Source organism: Drosophila suzukii, chromosome X (genome assembly GCF_043229965.1).
Source record: "Drosophila suzukii chromosome X, CBGP_Dsuzu_IsoJpt1.0, whole genome shotgun sequence".
In the NCBI taxonomy this organism is placed as follows: domain Eukaryota; kingdom Metazoa; phylum Arthropoda; class Insecta; order Diptera; family Drosophilidae; genus Drosophila; species Drosophila suzukii.
The window spans coordinates 2,237,269-2,262,191 of NC_092084.1; the positions used below are offsets into that span (position 1 = coordinate 2,237,269).

At 42.2% G+C, this 24,923-nt stretch overlaps 2 protein-coding genes across 4 annotated transcripts; both read right to left on the minus strand.

Annotated features, from left to right (window-relative positions):
* Positions 1-276: 276 nt before the first annotated feature.
* Positions 277-18,013, minus strand: ldd (lipid droplet defective). 3 transcript variants are annotated; one of them, XM_070997646.1, is made up of 15 exons: positions 17,701-18,013; positions 10,026-10,411; positions 9,824-9,966; positions 9,236-9,319; positions 9,037-9,177; positions 8,909-8,956; positions 8,501-8,640; positions 7,429-8,432; positions 7,250-7,370; positions 6,872-7,062; positions 6,476-6,813; positions 5,761-6,413; positions 4,415-5,679; positions 2,206-2,911; positions 277-1,848 (listed from the first exon to the last, which is right to left on the minus strand). In XM_070997646.1, exons 2-15 carry the CDS (start codon positions 10,325-10,327, stop codon positions 991-993), a joined length of 5,994 nt encoding a protein of 1,997 aa, XP_070853747.1. In that variant the 5' UTR covers positions 10,328-10,411; positions 17,701-18,013; the 3' UTR covers positions 277-990. The 3 variants fall into 3 exon arrangements, with proteins under 3 accessions (XP_070853747.1, XP_016937083.3, XP_016937085.3); XM_017081594.4 differs by having other exon boundaries at positions 17,705-18,012; XM_017081596.4 differs by lacking the exon at positions 8,909-8,956 and having other exon boundaries at positions 17,705-18,012.
* Positions 18,014-20,458: 2,445 nt separating this feature from the next.
* LOC108015385 (NEDD8 ultimate buster 1) lies at positions 20,459-24,433 on the minus strand. Its single transcript, XM_017081803.4, has 5 exons — positions 24,166-24,433; positions 23,927-24,098; positions 22,900-23,355; positions 22,032-22,829; positions 20,459-21,894 (listed from the first exon to the last, which is right to left on the minus strand). Exons 2-5 carry the CDS (start codon positions 24,044-24,046, stop codon positions 21,415-21,417), a joined length of 1,854 nt encoding a protein of 617 aa, XP_016937292.3. The 5' UTR covers positions 24,047-24,098; positions 24,166-24,433; the 3' UTR covers positions 20,459-21,414.
* Between the last annotated feature and the right edge of the window lie 490 nt (positions 24,434-24,923).

Consider the following 24,923-nt stretch of genomic DNA (forward strand, 5'->3'; position numbering starts at 1 on the left):
ATATTACTTTTAGTACATTCATAACATAACATATACCATTTTATTATTATTATTATCAAACATTCAACATAATAATAGTAAAATAATATTGAATTTGTTAATTAATAATGTTTCCTGTTGAAAAATGCATACTGGTTCTTGAATGTTTCATGTTGAATATTAATTATTAATTTTTGAATATTAATGGTTGTTTCTCGTTGCACTTCGTTACTTCAGAACTAGTACCTTTCCCTTTCTTCCAATATCAATTCGACATATGAAATAAAATATAATATATTGAAATATATTTACATCGTTCACTTTATTAGTTATCAAATTGCAATACAAAACTTCGGGCAGATCCTATAAGGATTCCGCCTTGACATATACACGTACCTATATAAATGTAAATTTATTTAAATTTCACGCGCACAGTACATATTTATTAAAGCTCTAGGGGATAATATTTTGGGGCAAGGGAAGGACTCTTAATGGCTAAGCAGAACACCCGAAATTAAGTGAAATTTTGCCGCGTGGGGGCACAACTTATCACATCTTATCACAAAAAACTGGTCTACCTATTACATAAAAAAAAATATGAAGGGGGATATAAATGTACAGGCTTTTGTTGGATATTTATACAATAGTTGGTTCGATTTAGTTTAAAATTGACTGCATGCTAACAACACTGTAATAATATTATTGTCAAGGCCCTATGAAATATCTAGACATTGTCAGGGAAAAACATATACCGCTCTAATATTCTAATTCAATTTGTCAGGCTTAAGTAGGTAAAGTGACGAACATTTTACAAAATCAAATAAACTTGTAAAAGAATGTTTTTCAAAGTAGTTCCAAAGACACTTTCGTAAATTCTTAAAGTAATTCTACAATTTTGATATGTTATCTCTTGGAAGTGTCACAGATAAAAGCCTTTATTGTGTAGAAAACAAATTAAGGGGAGTTGAATTTAGTCCTTTTTGGTTTAAAATGAGAACATGGCCGAGTAGTTTACGTTCTCGTCTCCTCGTAGCCACAGTGAATATAGCCGGTTTCCAGGGAGCCGCCGACGGCCGGTGACTTGCTGGGCAGATCCTTGCGGTCATCCTGCTGCCGCTCCTTGTGGACACCATTGGTGCCATTGGCCTCGCAGCTATCCAGGATGCGCTCGAAGACGCTCTCGAAGCGACAGCGACTCAGCGAGAAGCGAGCCACGTCCACGCAGAGATCCCGAAGGGCGGCGAAGAGTTCCGAAAGGAGGGGACCGTCGCCCGGGGCTCCAGGCGATCGGATCCTCACGAGGAACCTCAGGCTGTGACCATAGTGCTGCAGATCCCGCACACCCGGCACCCGCTGGCCCAGACTCCTCGAGATGATGGCCTGCTGGGCGGGACCGCAGAAGCAGGTGACGGCATAGTAGCCACCGTGCTCCGACTTCAGCCGCTCCGGACTGTCGCTGGCGATGACCTGACCCGCCCGGAGCACCGCTACTCGCTGGCACAGGTGCTCGATCTCCGAGACCGAGTGCGAGGTCAGCACCACCGCCCGACGGGCCAGCAGCAGCTGCTCGATGGTGGCATAGACCAGGTCCCGGGTCACCGGGTCCATGTCGCTGGTCGGCTCGTCCATCAGGACGGTGGGCGTGCAGCCGCAACAGGTCACGGCCACCGTGAGCTTCCGCCGGTTGCCGCCGCTCAGGTTCCGTACCTGGACGTCCTTGTAGGGCCGCAGCTCGTAGGTGTCCAGCACGCGGTCGAGGAACTGCTCCAGGTCGCGGATCCCGCGCAGCCGCCCGTAGAAGCGGATGCACTCACTCGTCGTGAGCAGCGGGTCCAGAGGATTGCTCTGCGGGCAGTACGAGACCCCGGGCTGCAAAATCGAGTTAGGGTTATTACTTAAAATCACAGCGAACATAAATGAAAGTCAAAACCAGACCACACTGCGTATGAGTAATGCATTTTTGAACATCTGACTAATGAAGAGGATTTTGACTAGAATCACTTGTTGTTCTGATTTTTACTTTCGAGAAATGGCTAATTCGATTTAACTTTAAATATAATTTGTATGCAACTTGAATATCATCTGAGCCGTTACTACTAAACTATTCTTTATGAAAAATACTTCAAAGTGATAAACGAAGAAGGCCTGAGTGGGAAATCTTTACAGAATATCTTTAGACCTTCCGCTAGAATAGGATTCCCCACCATCCCACATAAGAAGACCCACCTGCTCAAAGTAGATGTGTCCAACGTTGGGCTGCAGCTGCCCGGTGAGCAGCTTGAAGATGGTCGACTTGCCGGCTCCGTTCTTGCCCAGCAACCCGAAACACTCGCCCCGCTGCACACTGAAGTGCACCTGGCGCACCGCGTAGCGCCCGCGGCGGTAGGCCAGCCAGAGATTCTCGGCCCGCACAGCCTCGCCGGCGGCCACGCAGCTCTTGAAGATGCTCTGGATGTTGACCAGCTTCAGCTGGCCCATCTTGTCCAGCTCTCGGCGGTAGGTGCAGTCCAGCATGCGCTCCACCCGCTGCCACAGCTTCCGCAGCAGGTGCCATTCGATTAGGACGTTGAGGACCAGCCCGGCCACGCCCACCAGCAGGAGAGCGGTAAAGTGGCGCCCGAGCAGGTCACTGGCCAACGGATGCTTGTACGAGTCGATGTCGTAGCGCCGGAATACCAGGGCCACCATGTAGTTCTTGCACAACTCCAAGAAGCCATCGCCCAGGGCGTGGATGGGGAAGATGAGGAAGGCCTGGTTGAGGGCGTGGCGCCAGCTGTCCCACGCCGGACCATCGCCCACCACGCCCAGGATCAGCACGATGCCCATGGTGACCAGTGGGATGATGAGGTTGGCGCAGAAGATCGACACAATGGCAATGCTCGAGTCGCTGAAGATCTTCTCGGCCACATGGACAGCCGGAACACAGGCGAAGCTATAGGTAATATGGGATAATTATTTGTTGGGTTGTGTAATCACTATTAAATGCCACATTAGGTGTCGAAAAGTATGCAGAGAATAAAAGTGGTCAAGCAAAATGTTTCCTTAAAAAAATAAAAATAATACTCCCCAATTTTGCACAAAAAAATTCAGTATTTTGGTCGTCAAATTGCGAAATGAGGTCAGAATATGGAATGTGATACCTCGTTGGGTTCGTTATTAAATTTCAAATCGATTGGCATTTAAATCTGAAAAATTAAATTTAAAAAAAAAATTCGTAAAAAAAGATGATACAACCCCTTACAAAAAATGCGAAAATGGGTCAAAAAATAAATTTTCCGAAAAGTGATAGGGATCGATAGCCTTGGTTGTTAGCTGCTCATAACAGTCGGTATTTTTGTTATGCGCCTCGATTTGACTAAATTACGACTTATAAAATTGCATAAAAATAACATATTTTTCGTCAAAAATAATACTTCCTATTTTTGCACGAAAAAAAATCGGTATTTTGGTTGACAAATTGCGATAGGAGGTCAAAATTACGAATGTCATACCTCGTTGAACTCGTAATTAAATTCCCAATCGATTGGCATTTAAATCTAAAAAATTTAATTTTTGAAAATTTTTCGAAAAAAAAGATGATACAACCCCTTACAAAAATGCGAAAATGGGTCAAAAAATAAATTTCCCGAAAAGTGATAGGGATCGATAGCCATGGTTGTTAACTGCTCATAACAGTCGGTCTTTTTGTTATGCGCCTCGATTTGACTAAATTACGACTTATTAAGGGCTTAAAAATAACGCATTTTCGTCAAAAAATAATACTCCCTATTTTTGTACAAAAAAATTCAGTATTTCGGTCGTCAAATTGCGAAATGAAGTCAGATTAAGGAATGTGATACCTCGTTGAGCTCGTAATTAAATTCCCAATCGACTGGCATTTAAATCTTCAGACTTTAATTTTTGAAAAATTTTCGAAAAAAATAGATGATACAACCCCTTACAAAAAATGCGAAAATGGGTCAAAAAATAAATTTCCCGATTTGTGATATGGATCGATAGCCTTGGTTGTTAGCTGCTCATAACAGTCGGTCTTTTTGTTGTGCGCCACGATTTGACTAAATTACGACATAAAAACGGCCTAAAAATAACGTATTTTTCGTCAAAAAATAATACTCTCAATTTTTGCACGAAAAAAAATCAGTATTTTGGTTGACAAATTGCGATAGGAGGTCAGAATTACGAATGTGATGCCTCGTTGAACTCGTAATTAAATTCCCAATCGATTGGCATTTAAATCTAAAAAATTTAATTTTTGAAAATTTTTCGTAAAAAAGATGCGAAAATTGGTCAAAAAATAAATTTCCCGAAAAGTGATAGGAATCGATAGCCTTAAACGGTTAAAAATTGAGGTATTTTTGACTAAAATCCTACTACATTTAGACTTTACATGTCAAATGTGCAATTTTGTGGATATTTATGTATTTTTAGAACCCACCTGAAGGCCAGCGACAGGCCAATGATGCCCACCAGCTGCTGGCGGTCCACGAAGACGGGCATCCCGAACATCAGGATAACGGCCAGGCAGACGATCAGTCCCAGGACCATCACCAGGTAGTCCCAGACGAAGGCTACCATCCAGTAGGTGACCGCACTCACCCCGCACAGTCTTTGCTGCAGCTTCTCGCCATTGACGCGTTCGTTGACCAGGTAAACGGATCCGGCGGCCACCACCAGACCGAAGGCTATCAGCAGGATGAAGACCATGGATCCGTCACCAGCCTGGCGGAGAATCGAACTGGTGCTCAGTTCGGCATAGCCCAGTTTCCAGGGTTCGTTGAGTGTAAGGATCCCGAACTCCGAGTCGTTCAAAGTGGTCCGTAGTAGCTCCGAGTTGAGATCGTTGAGCCAGGCCACCATGGAGTGGTAGCCCTTGTTGTTGTACCACACTGTCGCTCCCGAGCCATTTAACCCGTAGCCTCCATAGCGCCTCTCGCGATACTCATCCCAGGAGTTCAAGACCCAATCGTAGGCCTTGTCCGAGCCATTGAACTCCCTGCAGGAGTCACCACTTAGCAGATCACAAGAGGTCCTCAGCCGGGGATACAGTTTCTCCGAGAAGCTGGAGGGGATCTCCTGGGAAAGGAACTGAGCACTCTCCGGATAAAGCGACCGACTGAGGGGCAGGACGGTGTCAAAGTCATCCTCCAGGCGATAGCTAACGAACCACATGGCGCACAGCTCGAAGAGAGCTGGCAGCAGGAGCACGTAGAGCAGCAGGCGGTAGTTGCGGGACAGGTGCTTCAGTCGCTTGCCCATGAGCAGTCGGAATTGCATCCATGCCGTCGGTGGATCCTCTGTGATCATCGCAGGTCCGGCTACCACGCCCCTACTCCGATCCCCGTTGGCCTGTCGTCGTGGCTCCTCGCCATTCCTGTTCAGCTGCTCGAACTCCTGCTCCAGGCTGGAACTGCTCGTCAGCTCCACATCGCTGATGCCGCCAGCCGCCTCCTGGGACTGCAGCAGCTCCAGGAACTCCACGGCACCCGGTGTCAGGTGCTCCGCATAGCTGGCGCTGATGGTCAGGCCGTGCGGATGATCAGCGACTCCCGAAGGGATCACCTGGCTCTGGGGCAGGAGCTGCTGGGCCTTCTGGGCAATGTAGGTCACTCCAGTGGCATCGGCACATCGCATGCGGATGCTGTAGTTCGAGGTGCACAACCGCTGCAGGGAATCCCGGCTGTGCTGGGCGATAATTCGACCCTAAAATGGGAAATATTGGGTTAAGAAAAATCAAGCAACACCCTATCATATCATTAAAAATTGTTCGACATCCCTACTCACATTGCGCATTATCACCAGCGAGTCGCTGAGGTACTTGGCCTCGTCCAGGAAGTGGGTGGCGAAGATGACGGCCCTCCCTTGGCGCAGGCGCTCGATCAGCTGCCAGATGTCCTTCCTGGCCTTGGCGTCCACCCCGTTGCAGGGCTCGTCCAGGATGACCACGCTGGGTGAGGCGATAAAGGCGATGGCCACGCAGAGACGGCGTCGGTAGCCTCCGGAGAGCTGCCACGAGGGATAGGACTCGTGCTGGCCAAAGTTGAGGCTCTGCAGGGTGCGGGCCACCTCCGAGCGGATCTCCTCAGCCCCACCGCTCTCACCTGGCGGCATCTTGATCCGGGCATACAGATGCAGGTGCTCGCGAGCAGTCAGCGTGGGTATGAGGATATTGTCCTGCCAGCAGACGCCCACCTGGTGCTCCCCGGCCAGGAGGACCTTGCCGCTGCTCTGGCGGATCTGGCCGGTGAGCAGCTTGATCAGGGTGCTCTTGCCGGCTCCATTCCGTCCCAGTAGGCAGCTCACCTGGTTGCGGGCGAAGTCGAGGCTTAAGTTGGAAACGGCGCACTTGCTGCCAAACAATTTGGTGACATTGACCAGCGAGGCGCCCAGTTTATCGTCCAACTGCGACCGACTGACCTTTACAAAGCTATAGTTATCTGAAAAATTAAAAAAAAACATTATTTTAATTAATAATATCCCGCATTTAGGGAGCACTTACTCTTCTTGTAACGCTGATAGGCCAGCCCAATGACTGCATAGAGCAGGAAGTCCAGGAGGAACATTAGGAGCGCCATGGCGCACTCGCTCCTCGCCGGACCCACCTGGATGAGGTGACCCGGGGTCAGACCCTCCTGCTGCAGCTCCATCCGCATCAGCTCGCCCCAGCCCTTGGCGAAGGCCGTGGTGAAGGACAGGTCCACCAGGAAGCTCTCGAAGACACTCAACTTGGCATCGAACATCAGCACAATAATGAAGGGACACAGGCTGATGAAGAACAGAAGGGCGGAGGCCACCGCTCCAATGTTCGCCGAATTGAAAAAGTTGGAGCACATGTAACTGCAAAAATGTACCGCATATCAAATCTATTATTATAGGTCTTATATGAACTACTCACCAGAACGAAATCAGACAAATGCCGAAGCTTAGACAGTAGAACATCATGAAGAACCAGTTGGTGTAACCCAAGATACCGCCACTGTAGAGCACCACACTGATCAGCACGAAGATCCCACAGAGCTCCAGGAAACTCATTAGAGCCCAGGCCACCAGCTCGGAATGTGCCTTCAGGCCCATCGATCGCATCAACTATGGATTACATATTGGGTTTGTTTAATAATAATTAAATATTAGATCCCTTAAATTAAATTATCTAGGTACACTGATACAAAATGGAATAGCATATACTGCGTTTCTTTTATCAGTGTGAAAAAGAGGTGACTGATCTATTATTATAATCAGAGTTTCGGAATCTCCTATAATTTTTTTTTCTCACCATGCTATTTCGGCTCTCCCGCATCCAAATACGTTCTCTCACACAAAGGGCCACGAAAACCACCAGACCCAGAAGGTAGGCCACCTGAACACCTTGGGCCAAGTACAAACCACGTTTAAAGCTAATAAAAAATATTTGGGAATATTATTAAGGAAACAAAAAGTAGTTAGGTCACTTACACATCATTGAGAAAGGCGGGATAGGGAAATTGTTTGGTGTAGAATTGCATGTTGTCCACTTCGAATTTATTTTTCTTGCTGGCATCCCCAGATCCGCCCAATCCTCCAAGCAAATCAAAGATTCCCTGGCGCTTGGAGCGCTTCAAAACATCATCATTGTTCAGCAGCAGAAGATCGGGTTCACCATTTACCGCTAACTGTTCCGTGGTGACCCTTTCTTCTTCGGTGGTGACCTCAACCCCTCCCTCTTCAGAGGGCATTGTGGTGCTATCTTGATCCTCTGCCAATGGCGAAACCTTTTGGGTGGCCTGTTCCGCACCGCTTCCCTCCAGACTGAGATCGAAATCATCATCGTCCTCCTCATCGTTGTCCACTTGCTTGATACTGAATAGACTACTCAGGGATCGTCCGCTTTCAAGGGGGTCCGCTTCCGGCGCGAAACCCGACTCGTTTCGTTTGTATTTGATAATTCCCAGATCGACCATCTGCTTGAGCTGAACGAAACCCCGGTGGTACTTGAGATCGATGACCATGCTGTCGGCGGGTCCGGGGAACCAGAATCTATTTCGGCTCTCGAAAGTCGGTTGCGTATTATCCGTGTCCATGTGCAGGCGGTAGGAGGACTGCTTGAGAGCCACATCCTCCAGATTGAGGGCGGCCAAGAAGAGCTTGTTCTGATTCAGTTCGTAGGCCCTCTTCTGCAGCTCCTCCACACTCTCCACAGCCTCGAAACGATCCGCCGATACGCAATCCATGAGATCCGCCACGGTAGTGAGAATATCGTATATCAGCTGGTTGGTGCGAATATACTGGAACACCCGTTCGATTTCCGCAACATCGAAGTCATCGCCAACCAAACTCTTGACCAGCGGGGATTTGGCCAGCTTAAGGAGATTGTCGAAGGCCTCCTGGAAAGTGGCATTTGTGTGCAGTTTGGTGAGAATAGTGGCGGCGGCCCGGGAAAGTTGCTTCAGCCTGTCCAGCTCCTCGAAGGTGGCATTACTCTGGGGGTTGAATTTAATTTAACATGCATATTTTATAATATTATTTTGGTTCCCCAAAGATAACCTACAAACTTCACCACGCTGTCGGTCGCCACATTGGCGGGGGTATATAGAATCCGACCCTGAATAATGGGCTTTATGGTGTTCCAGGTGAGTTTACCTTGGTTGGTAGAGGTCACATCCCGATAGAGACGCTTGCAATATTTGGCTAAGGGTTGGAATGGTTTTATTATAATCAATGCAAAATATAAACCAAGAATAAATAAGTATAGAAAAAGGATTCACACTCCTTAAATGAGAATAATATGACATTATTTATAGGATCATTATACATTGTAGGCATACTATAGAAGCAATATTAGCCAACAGCCCTTAATATAATAATCATAGCCCCAAAACCATTTTAGCAAAATTTACACATGGGAACTAAGCAATTTGTAAAATATTGTAATATAAAGATCTCTGATCATGCTCACTTGGCCTCCAGTCCGTGGGGAGATCCTCGGATCGACGACGACGACGGTCTGGAGGCAGAGCAAGGTTGGCAATTTGCAGTTTTAGGGAATTCAAACAGGGGATACCCTCCTCAGAGGATTCAACTCACTCGGCATCGCATCGAGTTCCGCATCATTGGCCTGGCTAAAGTCCTCCGATTCCAGGATCTCATTGACCAGCGGTATGGTATCGGTGTTGGGGAAAGGATGGCCGCACAGCAGGACGCCCAGCTTTACGAAGGTCTCGCGATCTGCCAGAGGAATCAGTTGAGATTATCTGGTTCACAAGGGGCTTACATTTGAACATACTTGAAAATAAATTCTTGATGTCGAAACTGTAGTTCATCCGTCGCTCGATTTCGGGCACCAGGGAAATTATTTCACTTATGTTACCTGTAAGAGAAAAACAATTGGTTTTAAGCTTTATTCCGATTTTAGGAAAACTATAAACGAATTACAGAAATATACAAAAAAAGTTCCATTTAAATTTACTACCGTAAATAAAAGATACATAGCGGTTTTTGTATTATTTTGACATTAATTACCCGATTGTTCGTTATTCCCAACAATCCTAACATATTTCTGTAGAGTAAGAAATTAATAACAAATAATGACTGGCATAAACATTGTATAAGTTACCAGAGTTGCAAAAATATATAAAATAATACCTAGTACTAATAAATTGTAATTGTCTAGAAAATGTAAATAAAAGTATTCAATACATTTTTATAGGTTTTCCGACTTTGAAATCGTGCTCGAATAGGCCAAGTTAACAGCTCAGAAGTGGGAAAAGGATCACGGTCGCGAACGCTGTGTTGTAAATACCCCTAATTGCACGACATGCTCAACTGATGCTCGTTGCCACCGGTTAACTTGGGTTAATTATAAGGTACTTACTGCGAATGATGTCGAGTCGATCGCTGGTGATCAGGGTGGTGATGGCCGACACAAAGTTGGCCTTCTCGGCCAGCTCCACGACGGCCTTGTGGAGCCGCTCGTCGGTCACGAAGGCGTTGACCACATCGATCACGGAGTGCAGACTGGAATGGTAATTAAGGGTGGTCAGGATTATTTTTTGGTGACCCCAAGATGATCTTACGGCGCCTCCTTCCAGTGGGAGTACTCCTCGTAGGGATGCGCCGGCTGGCAGCGGTTCTCAATGCTGCAGATGTAGGAGAAGGCGGCGGGCACCACCTGGTTCTTGGTGGGCAGCAGGCGGGTGGGGTACTGGCAGGCCGCCACCTCCTCCGATCCGTACTTGAGGCGGATCAGGTAGAGCAGCATGAACACCATCACCGGCCAGGCCAGCAGGATCAGGCTGAGGCCCTTCTGGCGCCATCGCACCAGCAGATCCTTGCGCAGCAGCTCCCGCACCTCGCGACCACTCAGGTGCATCCTCATGACCTCCCCTCGCTTTTCCCACTTTTCCGGCTTTTCCCACTGGCGATTGCTGCTTCGGCTCGATCACTCGGGCATCTTTGTCGTCTGCACAGAGAAAATCAAAAGCACTGTCAATTTTTAACATCGTTCTTCATAGCTGATCCAAAAGCATATTTCAGTAGCTTAAACAAAAGTCAAAGATCTAACCAAATAAATATCTCCTATCGAAATGTCAAGGTGACGCAAAAAGTTATTCGCCTGATTTTAAATACGTGCTCGTGTGTTTCTAAATCTGTTGTTAATTATTTATTGTTAATTATTCTATATATAATGAGATGGCAAAGGTATATATTAAGCGATGATCGGGTATATCTATACTTATTGTTTAGTATTCTGCTTTTAATGAGATAACCTAAAATTTCTGAAATATTTTTGCACATAACATTTTGTGTATAGAAATATTTAAAATGTAATGGTGTCTTACTTAAAATTGAGAAGATCTTGGGTATGGGTATGTATTAACCGATTTAATATTTTAGAATTCTTTCCAAAAAGTTTTTTAAAATCTGTAAGTATTAAGCAATTGAACTATATATATTCCAAAAGCATATTGCTTCTCATTTCTACAACATTTTAAGTAACTTGATACAACAGAAATATTTCGATATTTTTACTCCATTTGGCGGCGGAAGAGAGTCGTGTGTTAATTGTGCAGGCAGATAGGATCGCTTTTCTACGGATATCGCTTCCCCAGCATAATTAACCCCTGTTCGCATTGTTAACCGCCTTTGTGCCGCTTGCCGCGTTGCTAATTCGGGCTATTTAGTGGTTCGCCTTGTCGGCAAAATGCTTCCCGGTGGCAAACGAAGAGTTAAGTCCCTCTTTCCGCCCCCTCAACCCTCTACAGCCACCTCTGTCAGTAAATGCCATTTGTTGACAATTACTTTAAAGCGTGCTTTTGTAATTTGAATTAAATTATTCAGCGGATAGCTCTGAGTCACAACAGCTAAATGGACAGTCAATCAGTAAGCACAAGTGGAAAGTTAACAGTTTCCTTATTCTAAACATGCATATATGGAGTGAAAAAAGTTTTAAAATATTATAACTCTATACGTAGGAATTTATTTTTACAAATCAGACCTGGCCTCAAATATGAGCCTTACCATATTAACAAATTGGTCGATAATTTTTTGCACCTAAGAAGTGGTTATTTTTTGTAAATTTGGTCTTAATGAAACCAGGCAAGTTTAAAGGTATGCCATCTTAGTCCCTAAGTCTATAAATCCGTATGCAAATAAAAAATAATGCAGTATTAAAACAAAACCCATAATAATAAACCATACTTACACTATAAAAGAAAAACTAAATAATTTTTTTCTGTAAACCTACGGGACAATACTGTTCACTAATTCTATTTACGAAGTGATTTTACCAATGAGTAATGCAATTTTTCTTACAAGAACATATCTTTGACCCCCACCAAGGCTTAGGCCCTCGTAAACTGGGAGATCGGCCAAAGAGTTATGGCCTTAAGCAGGAGCTCCACATGGCCGAGGTGAAGGTGCTCGAGATCGTAATGGCGTTATGGCGCCCAGCTGTCCATTTGAGTCAGGTGTGGATGAAAGATGAGCCGCATCCATTACCCGGCAGGCGATTTATGACCCGGACAATGTCGAACTTCGCGAAACCAGTTGCAAATCAAATAGACGTACAGCCAGGCAATAAAAGAGTGCTTATTCTTTTTCAACCATTTTTTGTTTGGTATGCAAAGCTCGGCCCGCGACTTTTGATGAACGCCACCCGCCGATCTTGCCAAGATGCCAATCAACTCCAGCTCGATTGAATACAAACATTCTCTATATACGTATATATATGCATACCTAAACCGAGCCGCTGTGAACACTCTGACTTCTGACTTTTGGATGGGGACTGCAATCAAAGTGGGAAAATCTCGAGAGGCGAGACAAAAGAATATTAAGATGTGGGGAAATATAAACAGAAACTAAAATGTGGCTCAGGGTACTTCGACTTTTAATAAGCTGGCTAACACATTGCTGAAACTTTGGCTTTTAAGACTTTCCAGAAGCACATCTTAAAGATGTAAAAAATATATGTACAACCTTATGATCCCAATTAGAATATTATAAAGAAAAAATATTTCCAGATTCGGTGATGTGTCAAAAACATAAACGACTCCAATCATTGTTTACAGTAATTAAAACATAGATTGCTAAATCGGGAGTAGTTTTGCCCAGAGATAAGCTTTCTATCAATCTTGCATTCGTATTCTCGCCTTAGTTAATAATTCACAACAAACTAATCTGTTTTATGTTAAAAATTTGTATTTGTTATTGATGTCTAGCTTTCTACACTATATTTAAGTAAGGTAATATTATTAAAATACCCTTTAGTTCTTATAAAAATAATAACTATTAAAAGATACATTTTAAGCAGATCGTAATATATATTGTTATTTACAATACTGCAGAAATATTAAAGCGAAATAAAAATATTGAAACAACAACTTTAAAATGTTTCCTAATAATTAATGCAATTAAATTAGTTTCTAAACCTACCAAATTAAAAGCCAAACCGATCGGCAACTCGTTTGGCAAAGCTTATGGAACCAGATCTAGTGGAATACCAGATTTAGTTCCAGTTCCAAATCCACTTTCGGTTGCATTTGCTGATTAGTCAATGGCCTATAGCATAATGTTGCAGTCGAGCCAATGTCATCATCGGCGGGATTATCTAATACTTGATTGATCCCCGGCTAATGTTGCGTGAACCGATCGCTCCAGTTTCCCGCCGCCGGAAAACTGGGCCAACTGCAACGGTATTCTATATGATGCATAGTATATATGGTTATTTGCGATCGCGTTATCAGCTCAGTTGGGAATTTGTAGCTGATAATTACAAGGTATTTTCTGAATAGGGAAAATGATGAATGGCCGCGGCTTTAATTAACAGGTAAAACCTCCCACAACTCTGGCACTCCATTCCAGTTTCAGTTCAAGGAAGATATCGGCCGTATGCAAATTTGTTAGTGCCTGCGATTCCAGTGGCAATTAGACACTCCCGGCACGTAATCCCCCCAGCAACCAGTAACCAGTAGTAGCCCCCCAAATAACCATAATAACCAGATGTTTTTTCGCGTACTTTTCAGGTACCTGCAAACCGAAACTAATACTTGCTTTTTGGCTAATTAAAATAAAGCGAAAATAAGCTGCGAATCAGATGCAGTTGCGAAACGGGATTTTGTGGCGATTTCAAGATTCCCTTTACTTATATATCAAATAAAAACTCGTTTAGATCACGTTTAGTTACTCAAGATGCAGATGAATTCCTGGAATTACCCCAGACAAGCACTTAAGTTCGTTCTAAGTCTTCGTGGAGATACCTATTTAAGACCTCGAGACCGATTAGATTAGAAGTATTGTATAACTGCGTTTTAACAGGTTTGTTCCATCACTCGTTTTAATTTAAAACTTGAAATGTTCGATTAAAACAGGACAGATAAACACGGTATTCTATAAAACGCGAAACAAAGAAAAATATATATTTCTTGTTTTACTTATAATAGGTTATTAATATCTATTTAGTAATGTAGTTGTTATAAGACGGCAACAACTGTTTCTTCTAGTTGTTAATTCTATAGTTAGTTTTGAATAAATAAGTTCCACAGGTTTTTTGATGTGTGAAGTGTTATTCCATTTGCATTTGCCTACACACATACGTTCATCACAACTGGCCTCAAATGACAGACGCACTAATTCAGGTGAGAACTTGACCCCCTGATTCTCCTCCCTGAAAACCACCAATAACCAATCAAATGAACACCGAAAAAAGTTCTAAAATCTTTTTTAAAATACGTGAGCATTAAATGGAACATATATTGGTAAATAAAATAAAAAAAACTGTATAAGTAAATAGAAAATAAAAAATGTTGAGCAAAGAAATATACAAGCTTTCAAAATACAAACTCATATTGTTATTATTTCCAAAATAAGTATTATAGCCCTTCAGAAAAATATAGAAGTAGAAGTAAATTAAAAAATAATTTAAAAAAGATATAAAACAAATATTTGTAATTTCTAAAGTAAAAATTGTTCCTGCTTAAAAAATAATATAAAAGAAAACGAGTTTTTCTCTCTGTGCATTCTTAGCAATCAGCATAAGCATAAAACTCCGCCAGACGACTGCTGACTGCCGACTTGAGTGGATTCTAGCCGCAATATATCATCGATCTATTGGCTAACTCGGGTTTCAACGCGACCTTGACCATGAGTCTTCACTAATCGCTAAAACTAGCAAGTCGCGCTAAGCGAAACGAAAATAGTGGTATATCACAGTACATATAAGTAAGGCGAAACAGGTTTGCTGACAGATAAACAGATAAGCTACAGTGATCCCCTTACCCTTTAAATGGTTTTGTGTAATGCACTTTGTTTGGATGATTATCCCACTTAAATTTAACATGGAAATCTTTTAGTTTTTATCTCCCTCCAAGCACCCATTTTTTTTGTTCCGGGCAAGCTGATTAAATCGCGTGTGGTCAAGCGGTTAAAATCGCACGCGTTTACAGTGCAATTTATGCACCCATTTATATCTAGGTATTTCAACTGCATTCCATCTCATAAATACATATATTGTATTTTGTATTTTTTTTGCATTCAATTCACATATTTCCTGGCATTTCTTTTATTAATTTCTTTAATTTTATTTACAGCTTTCAGTGCACTTTAACATGTGCATTCCAGTTCATTAATACATTTATTCAAAATTAATTGGTATTTAATTTCCTCTTTTTTCTGGCTCAAGCTTTGACATATGTACATAGTTTTAATTCTGACTTTTCGTTATTAAATGTATATGATTTCAATTTAACAGAAATTGTAATATAATAATTTCAATAATATTGCATTAGATGCAACGGTAGTTCCTCTCCGACTGACAAAAACGCGATTGCCGGCAGTGAAGCGTTTTAAAACGCACGCGTTTTCCTGTCCGGACTTCTGATTTTTGATTTCTGATTTTTAGACTTCAACTTCAAGTTGGTATCGCATCGGATCACTTCAAACCGCCCGATCAACCGATCAGCATGAGTCGACAAGAACCGGCGCAGACTTGGCTATAATTATATTCCCAGTCGCATGTAGATTCTGCCGCATATTTTATTTATAAGACCCATTCGGCTGGCCATAGGAAACGCTGCTCGCTCTTTATTTATTTATTTATAAGCGCTAACTTGTTGCTTTTTCGCTTTTTAAGCCTGATCAGCAGCCAGCAAGGTCGCTGCTTACATGTGCAAAAACTGGCAATGCAATTAAGTCTGGATAAATAACCAGTCTGATAATGGCGCTCAGGGCCTCTGGAAGAGGTATGCTAAAGATTTTATGGTAATGCCGGCGATAATCGACCGACGCTCAGGAAACGGAAGACGGAGCAAGAATTCTAACTAAACTTCCAGCCAATATATTGGCTTTTTTACTGTCCTAGCGTTACAGCAAGTCACAATGATGCAGAACAATAGACTACTTAAAAGCCGCATTTAGTATTTAATTTTATCTACCGGTTAAATTATTTGGTACTTAATGTATGCAAAGTGCTACATCAGGATCACTTCACTAATGCAAAAATAATAATGAAAGAAACACCAGGCCAATTATATGTGGTCCCCACACTTGTAATCATATTTCGACATTAATATTCTTAAAAATAAAGTAAAGCCAATATAATCTGCGATAAACTCTGCAAAAACTGCATTAAATTATGGTAAAAGCTTACACACATGTTTATAGCTTACATATTCAAAAATTATCAAAAAAAATTTCATTTTCAAAGTCATATAGCCTGTTTTCATCACACATCTAGGGTATACATTTATGAATATCAAATAATTACCCAAGTGCATCTGAGATGCTAATGCATCCTAAGTTGATTCTTCTTCCCCGCCTTTGTTTCACATGGCTAATTGTTAGAAATCTCACACTTCCAGCTTTTGTAACTTTTAAACATTAGATTCGATTGCCGGAAAAAATCCATGACGGATACCCTCCAGGGAAAAATGTCCATATAACACTTCACACGTGATAATTACTTGGCTATGCTCATTACAGGTCCCATGCTTTAGATGAGTGCCCTGCAGTTGAGGTTCTGTTAAAGCTAGTATCATATTTTTAAACACAAATAAAATAAATTGCTTATGTTCTGTGTGCGATTAAAATATACCAAATTTATATTAAAACTGCTTAGAACGGAACCACTAACTCTGGGTTTTAGGATACAAATATAATAACCCATTTTACCTGCAATCTAAAATTTGTAAACATTTTTTTTTACAAGTATAAGTTTTAAAATTGCAATAAAAGTATTTTGTGCTTTCCAAACAATTTGTAACAATTTAGGGTACTCGCACTTCCTTTTGTTGGTTTTTTCTTGCCGTTTTCACTTTCATCGCTTGTTGCTGTTGTTGTTTGGCCACCTCTTTTTTGTACCGCCCGTTTGGCGTTTAACTACATAAATTTACAACTTTTGTTGCTGTGTTAAATACAGTATTTCGTATGGACAATTTGTCCAACTCTTTTGTTTTGCTCCGAACTTTTTGTTTTGGCCAGCCCTTTTTGAGCAGCAACGCCAAAAAACGTGCCAAGAAACCTCAAAAACCAGAAACGTCAGATACCAAACAAAAGCCCAAGAAATGCACTCAAAAAACAAAGATCTATTGGAAATTTGGTTAATTAAAACCCCAGAAAAGCAATATTTTCAAACTATATTTTAATTAGGTTGCCACTTATTTAGGCCAAGTATAGATAAAATAAAATATCTGTGAATTTAGGTGAACATAGTCTTTTTTAAACGTGAATAAATATATTTTATTTGTTATTGGGAGTTAGTGACGAATTCAGAATTTAGTCGGCATTAGTTTTGTTGTTCGTTGTTACCTTATAAATAATATTTAGAAATAAAATTTAATATCCTAAGCCAATAAGCAGAAGTGGTCAAAATAATAACACTTTTAGTTAAGAACGTTTTAAAAATGTTTTTATATTTTTAGGCTATATGTAAGTACTGTATACTGACTTCAAGTCCTAGTCATCACAAGTGTAACATTAAAAAAAGTTTATTTAAACAGTGTTCTTAAGCCCCTTTTACCTAAATTTAGTATAGGTATTTAAATTATTTTAAAGACTACAACTGAACTGCGATAATATCAAAGCGTTTTCAAAGTAAGTGGACTTTAATTACTGTGTACCAAAATTGAAAGCGACAGCCATTAAAAACAGCTGTTGCAGCTTCGATTTAGCAATTTGCTGCAGTACCCAATAAATATTTAGGAAGTTGTTAAAAACAGCTACAATAACAAGAGGAAAAGTAAAAAATTGGTGACTTACTAACCCCGCTAAACGTGTTGTTGTTCTTCTTGCGTCCGCTTTGGGTTCTTCTTCGCAGGTATTTCTTTTATCTCGTTACCTTTTAAAGGTTTTTCGGTCACTGCAGTTGTTTACTCCACACACCGTTCTTTTGTTTTAGAGCTTTTACTCTTCACTTGAGCCGCTTTTTCTGGTGTTTCCCTCTCGCTCGCACATTTAGCACAGTTAAAAAAATGGCAGAAGATTTCGGTTTAGTTAGTCTGTTTTGTTTTGGTTTTTGGTATAAAAAGCACCGCCTGAGACGTCCGCCAACAAAGCTGGCCGCAATTGAACTGAGCTTGACTAAACGCGCTTACGGAAAATTATTTAATTCCGCTCCCAGTTTGCCGCTGCCGACGTCAAAAAACGTCGTCGATCGTCGATCGCCAACTTCCAACTTCGTTGTTGTTGCGTGGGGGCGGCAACATGTTGCTCCCGTCCGTCCCACCAGCAACATGTTGCCGGCTCTGGCCATGGGCGTGCGCGAGGGGGTTCGAACCCAAGCTCCTTTAATGTCAGGCCATGGATGTCGAGTGAAACGAAAAATCACATAGCAAATACCTTTTTTGTCATCACTATTATTCAACCAAGCATTCCACTTTGGTTTTTTATAACTTGAGTATCGCGAATTCTTTAGATCTGCACACATATCTTGTGATTCCATTTACAATAACAAATATTAAACAAAATAGGAAACTTTAGCAGGAGCTAGAGATATTCACAGAACACGTTAAGTCAGTCATGAATGCTAACTATCAAGATCTTAGCTTTTCAAAGCCCCATTAAAAACAACCCCAGACGCCCCTGCTTTTAACTGTTCTTTTGTTTCCCAGTTGCGTGTGCGTGACACGCAGTTAAAAGCAAAGCTGGATTTAATTAGCCCTTCTTTTCGGGGGATACTAATTGCAGCCCTGGGCCATCAGACAACTGTACTTATATCCAATGAGATGCCAAAATATATGGAAACCCTTCCCGAAACACCAAATCCACGAATTAGTGCCAATTTCGAGAGCCAGTCGGCCGTGTAAAGAGGGCTATAACGCTCGCACTTTGTACCTGGACTAGGCTAATGGATCGGAACCCAAGAATATGATATAAGCACGCCAATGAGTTGGCAAAAGTATGAAGTTCCTGGATTAAGATTTCTAGATTCAAGGGAGTCAATAATTAAGGTCGATTGAAATGTTATAAATAAATGTACTTGGGGTACTATTAACTTTGACTACAAATACATTTGTTGGGTTTATGGAAACACAGACTAAATAACCCTGACTTATATTTGTATTCAATACATATTTTTTGACTAATTGCATATAATTTCTACTTTTATACTATGATTAAGTATATATATTAAGAATTTAAAAGCGCAAATGTACATTTTTTAATATGATAACAAGTATGACAGTATGTATTGGCTGGCAAAAAATCTCGGAACAACTTATTACTTTAAAATAATTTAAGGGTAATAAACAGTGTCACTTTTTATTAATTCAAAGGAAGTTAATTTTTGAAAGATAATTTCTAGGAACTGTTTCGCGTTCCTATAGAGTCCAATCAATTGAGAAAACAGACTCAATGGGGGTATGATATGAATATAAAAACCACAATTTCAGTGCCTCCAAACCGTTATTATCAGAGAACTTAAATCAAAACGATTCTTTCATAGGAAACTGGATACCGGGGGACATATGGAAATTCCTGGGGGAGAGTGCAAACAATTGTCAAGTGCTTTTGAATCTAGAATCAAGACGACCGGTGATCTGCGTCACCAGCCATCCACATCCACATCCACTCGTTTGGACCACGTCCAGGTGCCCATGTCGCCAAGTCCCCACTTCTCCACTTCTCCCCCGGAATCATGCCAACCAGAACCGTTCTCATTCTCAGTCGGCTCTCGACGTCCATGTCCACGGACCCAGAATGTCCAAAAGTTTCGCTTGGCTGCGTATCAGTTGCGCATAATGCCCAAAGTCATTATGGCAGAAATCGTAAAAAAAAACTAAACGCTCAAAATGCTGAAATTTAAATTATATATCTGAATTATGAAATTGTTTATCGGAATAAAGCGAAGCGCAGAACAAAAACGGCAAACTAGCGATGACAATCTGGAAACTAAAGTGGCATAAAGTTAAGCCAGAGTAATTAAATTTAGTAAACTAGCCCCCGAGACAAAAGAACAAAGAACTATGATCCATAACGCAATCTTCCCAATAAAATAAATAATTATATGTGGCATTAGATAAGACATGAAAATATGTTGAAGTATTTTTAAGGCAACCTATTTAACTATTAAATTGTTCAATTGTACCTGCAAGTTTTTTGTCTCCTTCTCCTTGATACCATTCCGGGTTCATTCACTGACGATTTCCATTAAGCCGAAGTAATTGCTATAGACTTGCTCCGAAACGAATATAGATAGGAAGTCGGTTGACTCAGCTTCTGCTCTGGCTGCCACGTGTTACCGCAGCACCCCACGTCACCTCCCACTTACGGCACGCATTCGACCCCCTTGCAATAGAGAAGGGTTAATGGGGGAAGTGGGAGGTTCAAGTGTCGCACGCTTAACTCAATCTCTACTTAGCTGCTTTCCAATCAAGCAGCGTTTCAGGCCCTTGACTTCCCTTTCCATATCCTATCCATTTGCTATTTGAATACATTTTTTATATCGGAAATTACTTAATGAAAAGTACATAAAATATGTTTTTATATATGTAATATATTCAAAGTATATAAGACGGTATTTTTATCAAAATGAAATCGGTTTTTATTCATGAACATCGATGTTTACTTATATCACATGTCTGAAAATTATTCTTAATAAGATTAATGTAGAATATTTGTGCGATTGACTTATTATTTAAATCTGCTTTTTTCACCTTTCTTTGTTTCTAGCATTTTTCGGTATCAAAATGGAAATATCTATATACGAATTCCCTCTTTTGATTTTTCCCTTTAAGATTTTAATTTAATTTATTGAAAAATGGAAACAATATCAACAAATAATAATTAAAACAAAAACAAAAATCCATTTTACTGGAAGGGTTATAAAATTGCTTATTTAAAACCCGTACAAACCCGTAGGTTAACTTCAAGGCTTTTTGTAAATGTATAAAAAATGATTCAAATGAGTCCCTGCAAATGTCCCCTTTTTCTTCAGTCTTTGAGCCATCGTACATATTGCTATAAAAATAGTTAACAAAAATGCTTTGCGAAGCTGATTGTTTTTACATATGATCGGGTGCTTTGCGTTCAATTCGACGAGGGGATGAGCTTAGTAGGCGGCGCCCTTTGGCCCCGACAAGGTCACGACTGGAGCCAATCAAGCGCTGCCGTTTGAGCCGGGGTCGAGAGTCAAGCGACAAAAAATAGAAATAAAAATAAGTAACTGCCAGAGGCGCTAACAAGTTTCAGGTGGCTCAGAAAGGTGGATTCTGCCGCTGTCTCGGCGTAATCACATTTCGCAGTTGTCAATAGAAGGGGCAGGCATGTACTTATAAAACTTTATATGTTACTATTTGCCGAGTTGGACAAACAACAGCCAGGAGGGAGGTGGCGGGAGCCGACTGAATGCCACTTAAGTGCCATTATAAGACTGCGATTTGCAATATAGACAAGTCATGATTACAGTTATGTCCACAACCGGTTTTCGTTTTACTACTTTCTGTAGAGAAATTGCTAAGATAAGGCGAATGCATCTTACTGCTGCAACAGATTGAGATACTCATGGAGGACCTTCTCCTCCTGGACCAACGGCAAGTCCAGGTAGTCCATGTCATTCTGACTGATGTCGGCGTTGAAGCGCTCATATGCCTTGTAGGTCTCTATCTCAGAGCGTGCATGCTTCATAACCGCCTCGATGAGGGGTGATGGCGGAGCAGTCTGGGCCCCAATGGAGGCGCTTGAGGTGGAGGGACCATCCCAGTTCTGACCTTCGATTCCGGCCATACGGCCAACACGCTCCAGAGTCTCCTTCAGCTCCTCCTCACTCTGGAAGGCTCTCAGCAGACTTTCGATGGCCCGCTCAATGTTATTCGATGCGTTCTCGAGGGCCACGCGCGAGTTGTCTTCCTTGAATCCCAGCTGGAGAAGTTGGACCAGTTTGTCCTGGTCGCTGGTGACCCTGTTGCGGGGCAAGGCAGCACGCAGCACGTCGGCTTCAGTCTGCAGCAGTTCCACCTGAAAAAGGAATTTTCGTATGGGCAAGGTGTAAATAATTAGAAAACCCCTTAAGCATGTTTCCGTATTTTTCTATAATTTTTGAAACTTTTTTAAACAAACAATCTTTATAAGCTAACAGCAACAGTTAAACTCACCGCTTTTGGTAGATCATTTTTGGAGCGCTGCAAGGCGACGGTAGCTAGTCCGCCCTCGAATCCCATATCGGTAAGGGTGCACACACTGCGGGGATTCACCCAGTCGCTATCGTTGGCGCTGGAGCGCATCAAGCGGCGCTGCAGGGCACGCTCTGCCTTGGACTGCTTGCGGGCATCCTTGAGCTGCTGACGACGCTCCTGGATAAACTGAACAGCCAGCTCAATGTTACTTCCGCCCGAACAGGAGCGCAGGGCCAGCCGAGCCTCGGCGGGCTCGAACCCCATCTCGACGAGGAGAGCCAGTTGATCGCCGTTGATCTTGAGTTCCCTCAGCAGGATATTGGCCGCTTCGAAGCGCTCGAAGGCCTCATCACGGCGATTCTGGTGGAACATGACCACGCCCTGGAGTAGCTGCAGGCGCATTATTAACGCCCTTTCCGGACAGGCCTTGCCCTTCATGGAGTACAGTCTCTCGAAATTCTCGCCATAGCTGCGACGGAAATTGCGGCCGCAGATGGCCAGCCGTCGGTCGGCATCCGGCAGTTGGGTCACGTTCTTTAGGCAGAGATAGCACCACACTATGTCCAGGTTAAGCAGAGCATAGTTGTCGACCGACTCGAGGAATTGAGAATCGCAGGTGGCAAAGGACTGGTCGGCCTCCAGGAGCAGGAGCAGAGCCTCTTCGTAATCTTCGCGCAACATGGCCGCACGGGCCTTCTCGCAGAATCCCAGACCGAGGAGCAGGGCGCGGTTCTCGGCCGGTGGCAGAAAGACGGGACTGCCGTTCTGGTCCTCCATCTAGGGAAGGGTAGAAGAACACTGTTAAAGTCAGCCCTCAAAATGTCGATTTACCCCAGGATTAACTCACTTCAATGAGACGGTTCTGGGAGGACACCACTGCCTGAACATCTGCCTTGATGCGATTGATTCTTTCGTACAGGGCTTCGCCGCTATTATCCCCATCGCCCACGATCACAATTAACTGCTGGTTGTTCCTCAGCAGCTGGTCAGCCAAGGAGGCATTGCTCGACACCACTCTTCCGGCGGCGATGCACTTCACGTGCTCGGCATTCGGCATCTGGAGCTTTTCGGCTATGGCCGCCTGCAGGTCGGAACCCAGGGAGTTGAGGTGGCACTTGATGTCCACCATGGTGGCGCCGCTGTGCTTGTCAATGCGGCGAACCTTGAACGTGGCCATTCCGGTGGAGCTGTACTCCCGGCGGGCGGCCAGCTTGCGAAGCGCGTTCTCCTGCAGCTCGGTCAGGATGAACTTGCAGCGACACAGGTCAAAGCCCATGACGTTGGAGTACTCCTTGGCCAGGTTCTGCAATGGGTAGTTAAAAATATTGACACATCTTTTTTGAACCACTTCTACACAAGCAACTACAATACTTCTAATTATAATATATTTAACTATTTCAACCATATTACTAGCTTCTGGTCGTCGGAGAATGATATGAGTTTATAAATAACTTACATTGTAAATTTTGTATATTTTTTTAAGGCCTTAAACATTTTTTCTCCAAACAACCGTAAGTTAATTCACCCCCTTGTTCTTGCGGTAAGTGAATATTTACAGTTCAGTTTAACATGCGGAAGAGAAAAGTAAGTTGATTAAAACTAATTGGATAATATTGTTCCCCTTCCTTAAGAATTCGCGGTATTATTTTGTTGAATCAATCTGTGGTATACATATGTTAGTTTCTCTTGCTCTTAAGAATTCGCTGTCTGATTCCATTTTTCGCTCTAATTGCAAAGTTAAATTAAATATTATTAGGTAAATAAATGTATAATGGATACATGATAGCATGCACACGTTTTACAAATTCTAGGGTTTAAAATTCGGGCTGTCAAAGAATTTTTAAAACTGAATAGTAATTTCACCACGTTTGTACCTCCAGAGCGCCCTCTATGCTGCCAAGATCCTCGGAGTAGTACGGCTCCTCCCACAGCTTAACGCCCTCGGATTGGAGGCGTGCCCGAACCTGGATGAATATATTGTCGAGGTGCGACATTTCCGACCACGACGAAGATGACGATGCAGAAAGTTCGGCGAAATAGCTGAAACTGCATACATGTATAGAATGGGATGTTAGTGTATGGACCACGTCACAAAGAAAGTCATAATATTTACCCAAAAGATGTGATGTTTTTGTTCTTCTTCTTACACCGCGCACATGTGTTCCTGCCTGCAGCAACAAAGAAAGATGCGCAGTCAGCGATTTCCGCGTTTTTGCACTTGCGTTGCGTTTAGCAAATACCAAATAACAAACAACAAACTAGAACAGATTAAAAAACCTTGCGAGCAAAAGCTATACGTAAAGAAAAAACGAACGCAAGTTAAAGGAAATACAGAACGCAAATAAAAGATGTTATTGTTATTTTACAGTTAACCAGTGTGACCGTGGTCTCATCGATAAATAAAACCGTCCGGCTCTAACAAATATACCAAAAATATTCCCAGCGGCCACGCTCAATGTTATCGATAGTTTCCCTCGACAGCTATCGGTCTTAGAAAACAAGATTCAAGAACAAAACGTTCTCAAATCAAGAATTTTGTTAGACAAAACAAAACTTCTACTTATTTTCTTTAATTTAATTATATTTTTAAATTTCCCGCTGCAACGCGCTACAGTTTTATAGCAGTTAGTGTTGTACGTAACTAATCGATATTAATCGATTTTAGCAGAGTATTGGTTTAAATTTAAATTTAAATTTGAAAATAAATAAACAGGTTTTTTATTGGAAACGATTTGGTTTGCATATAAGTTAACTTTTTGCTTTTAAAGAAAACATAGCTAATTTGAATGTTTTTCAAAATAAGAATATATTTAGTTTTTGCATTACATTATATTCAATTGTTTGCCCTAATTGTAATTTATCTGGCTATCT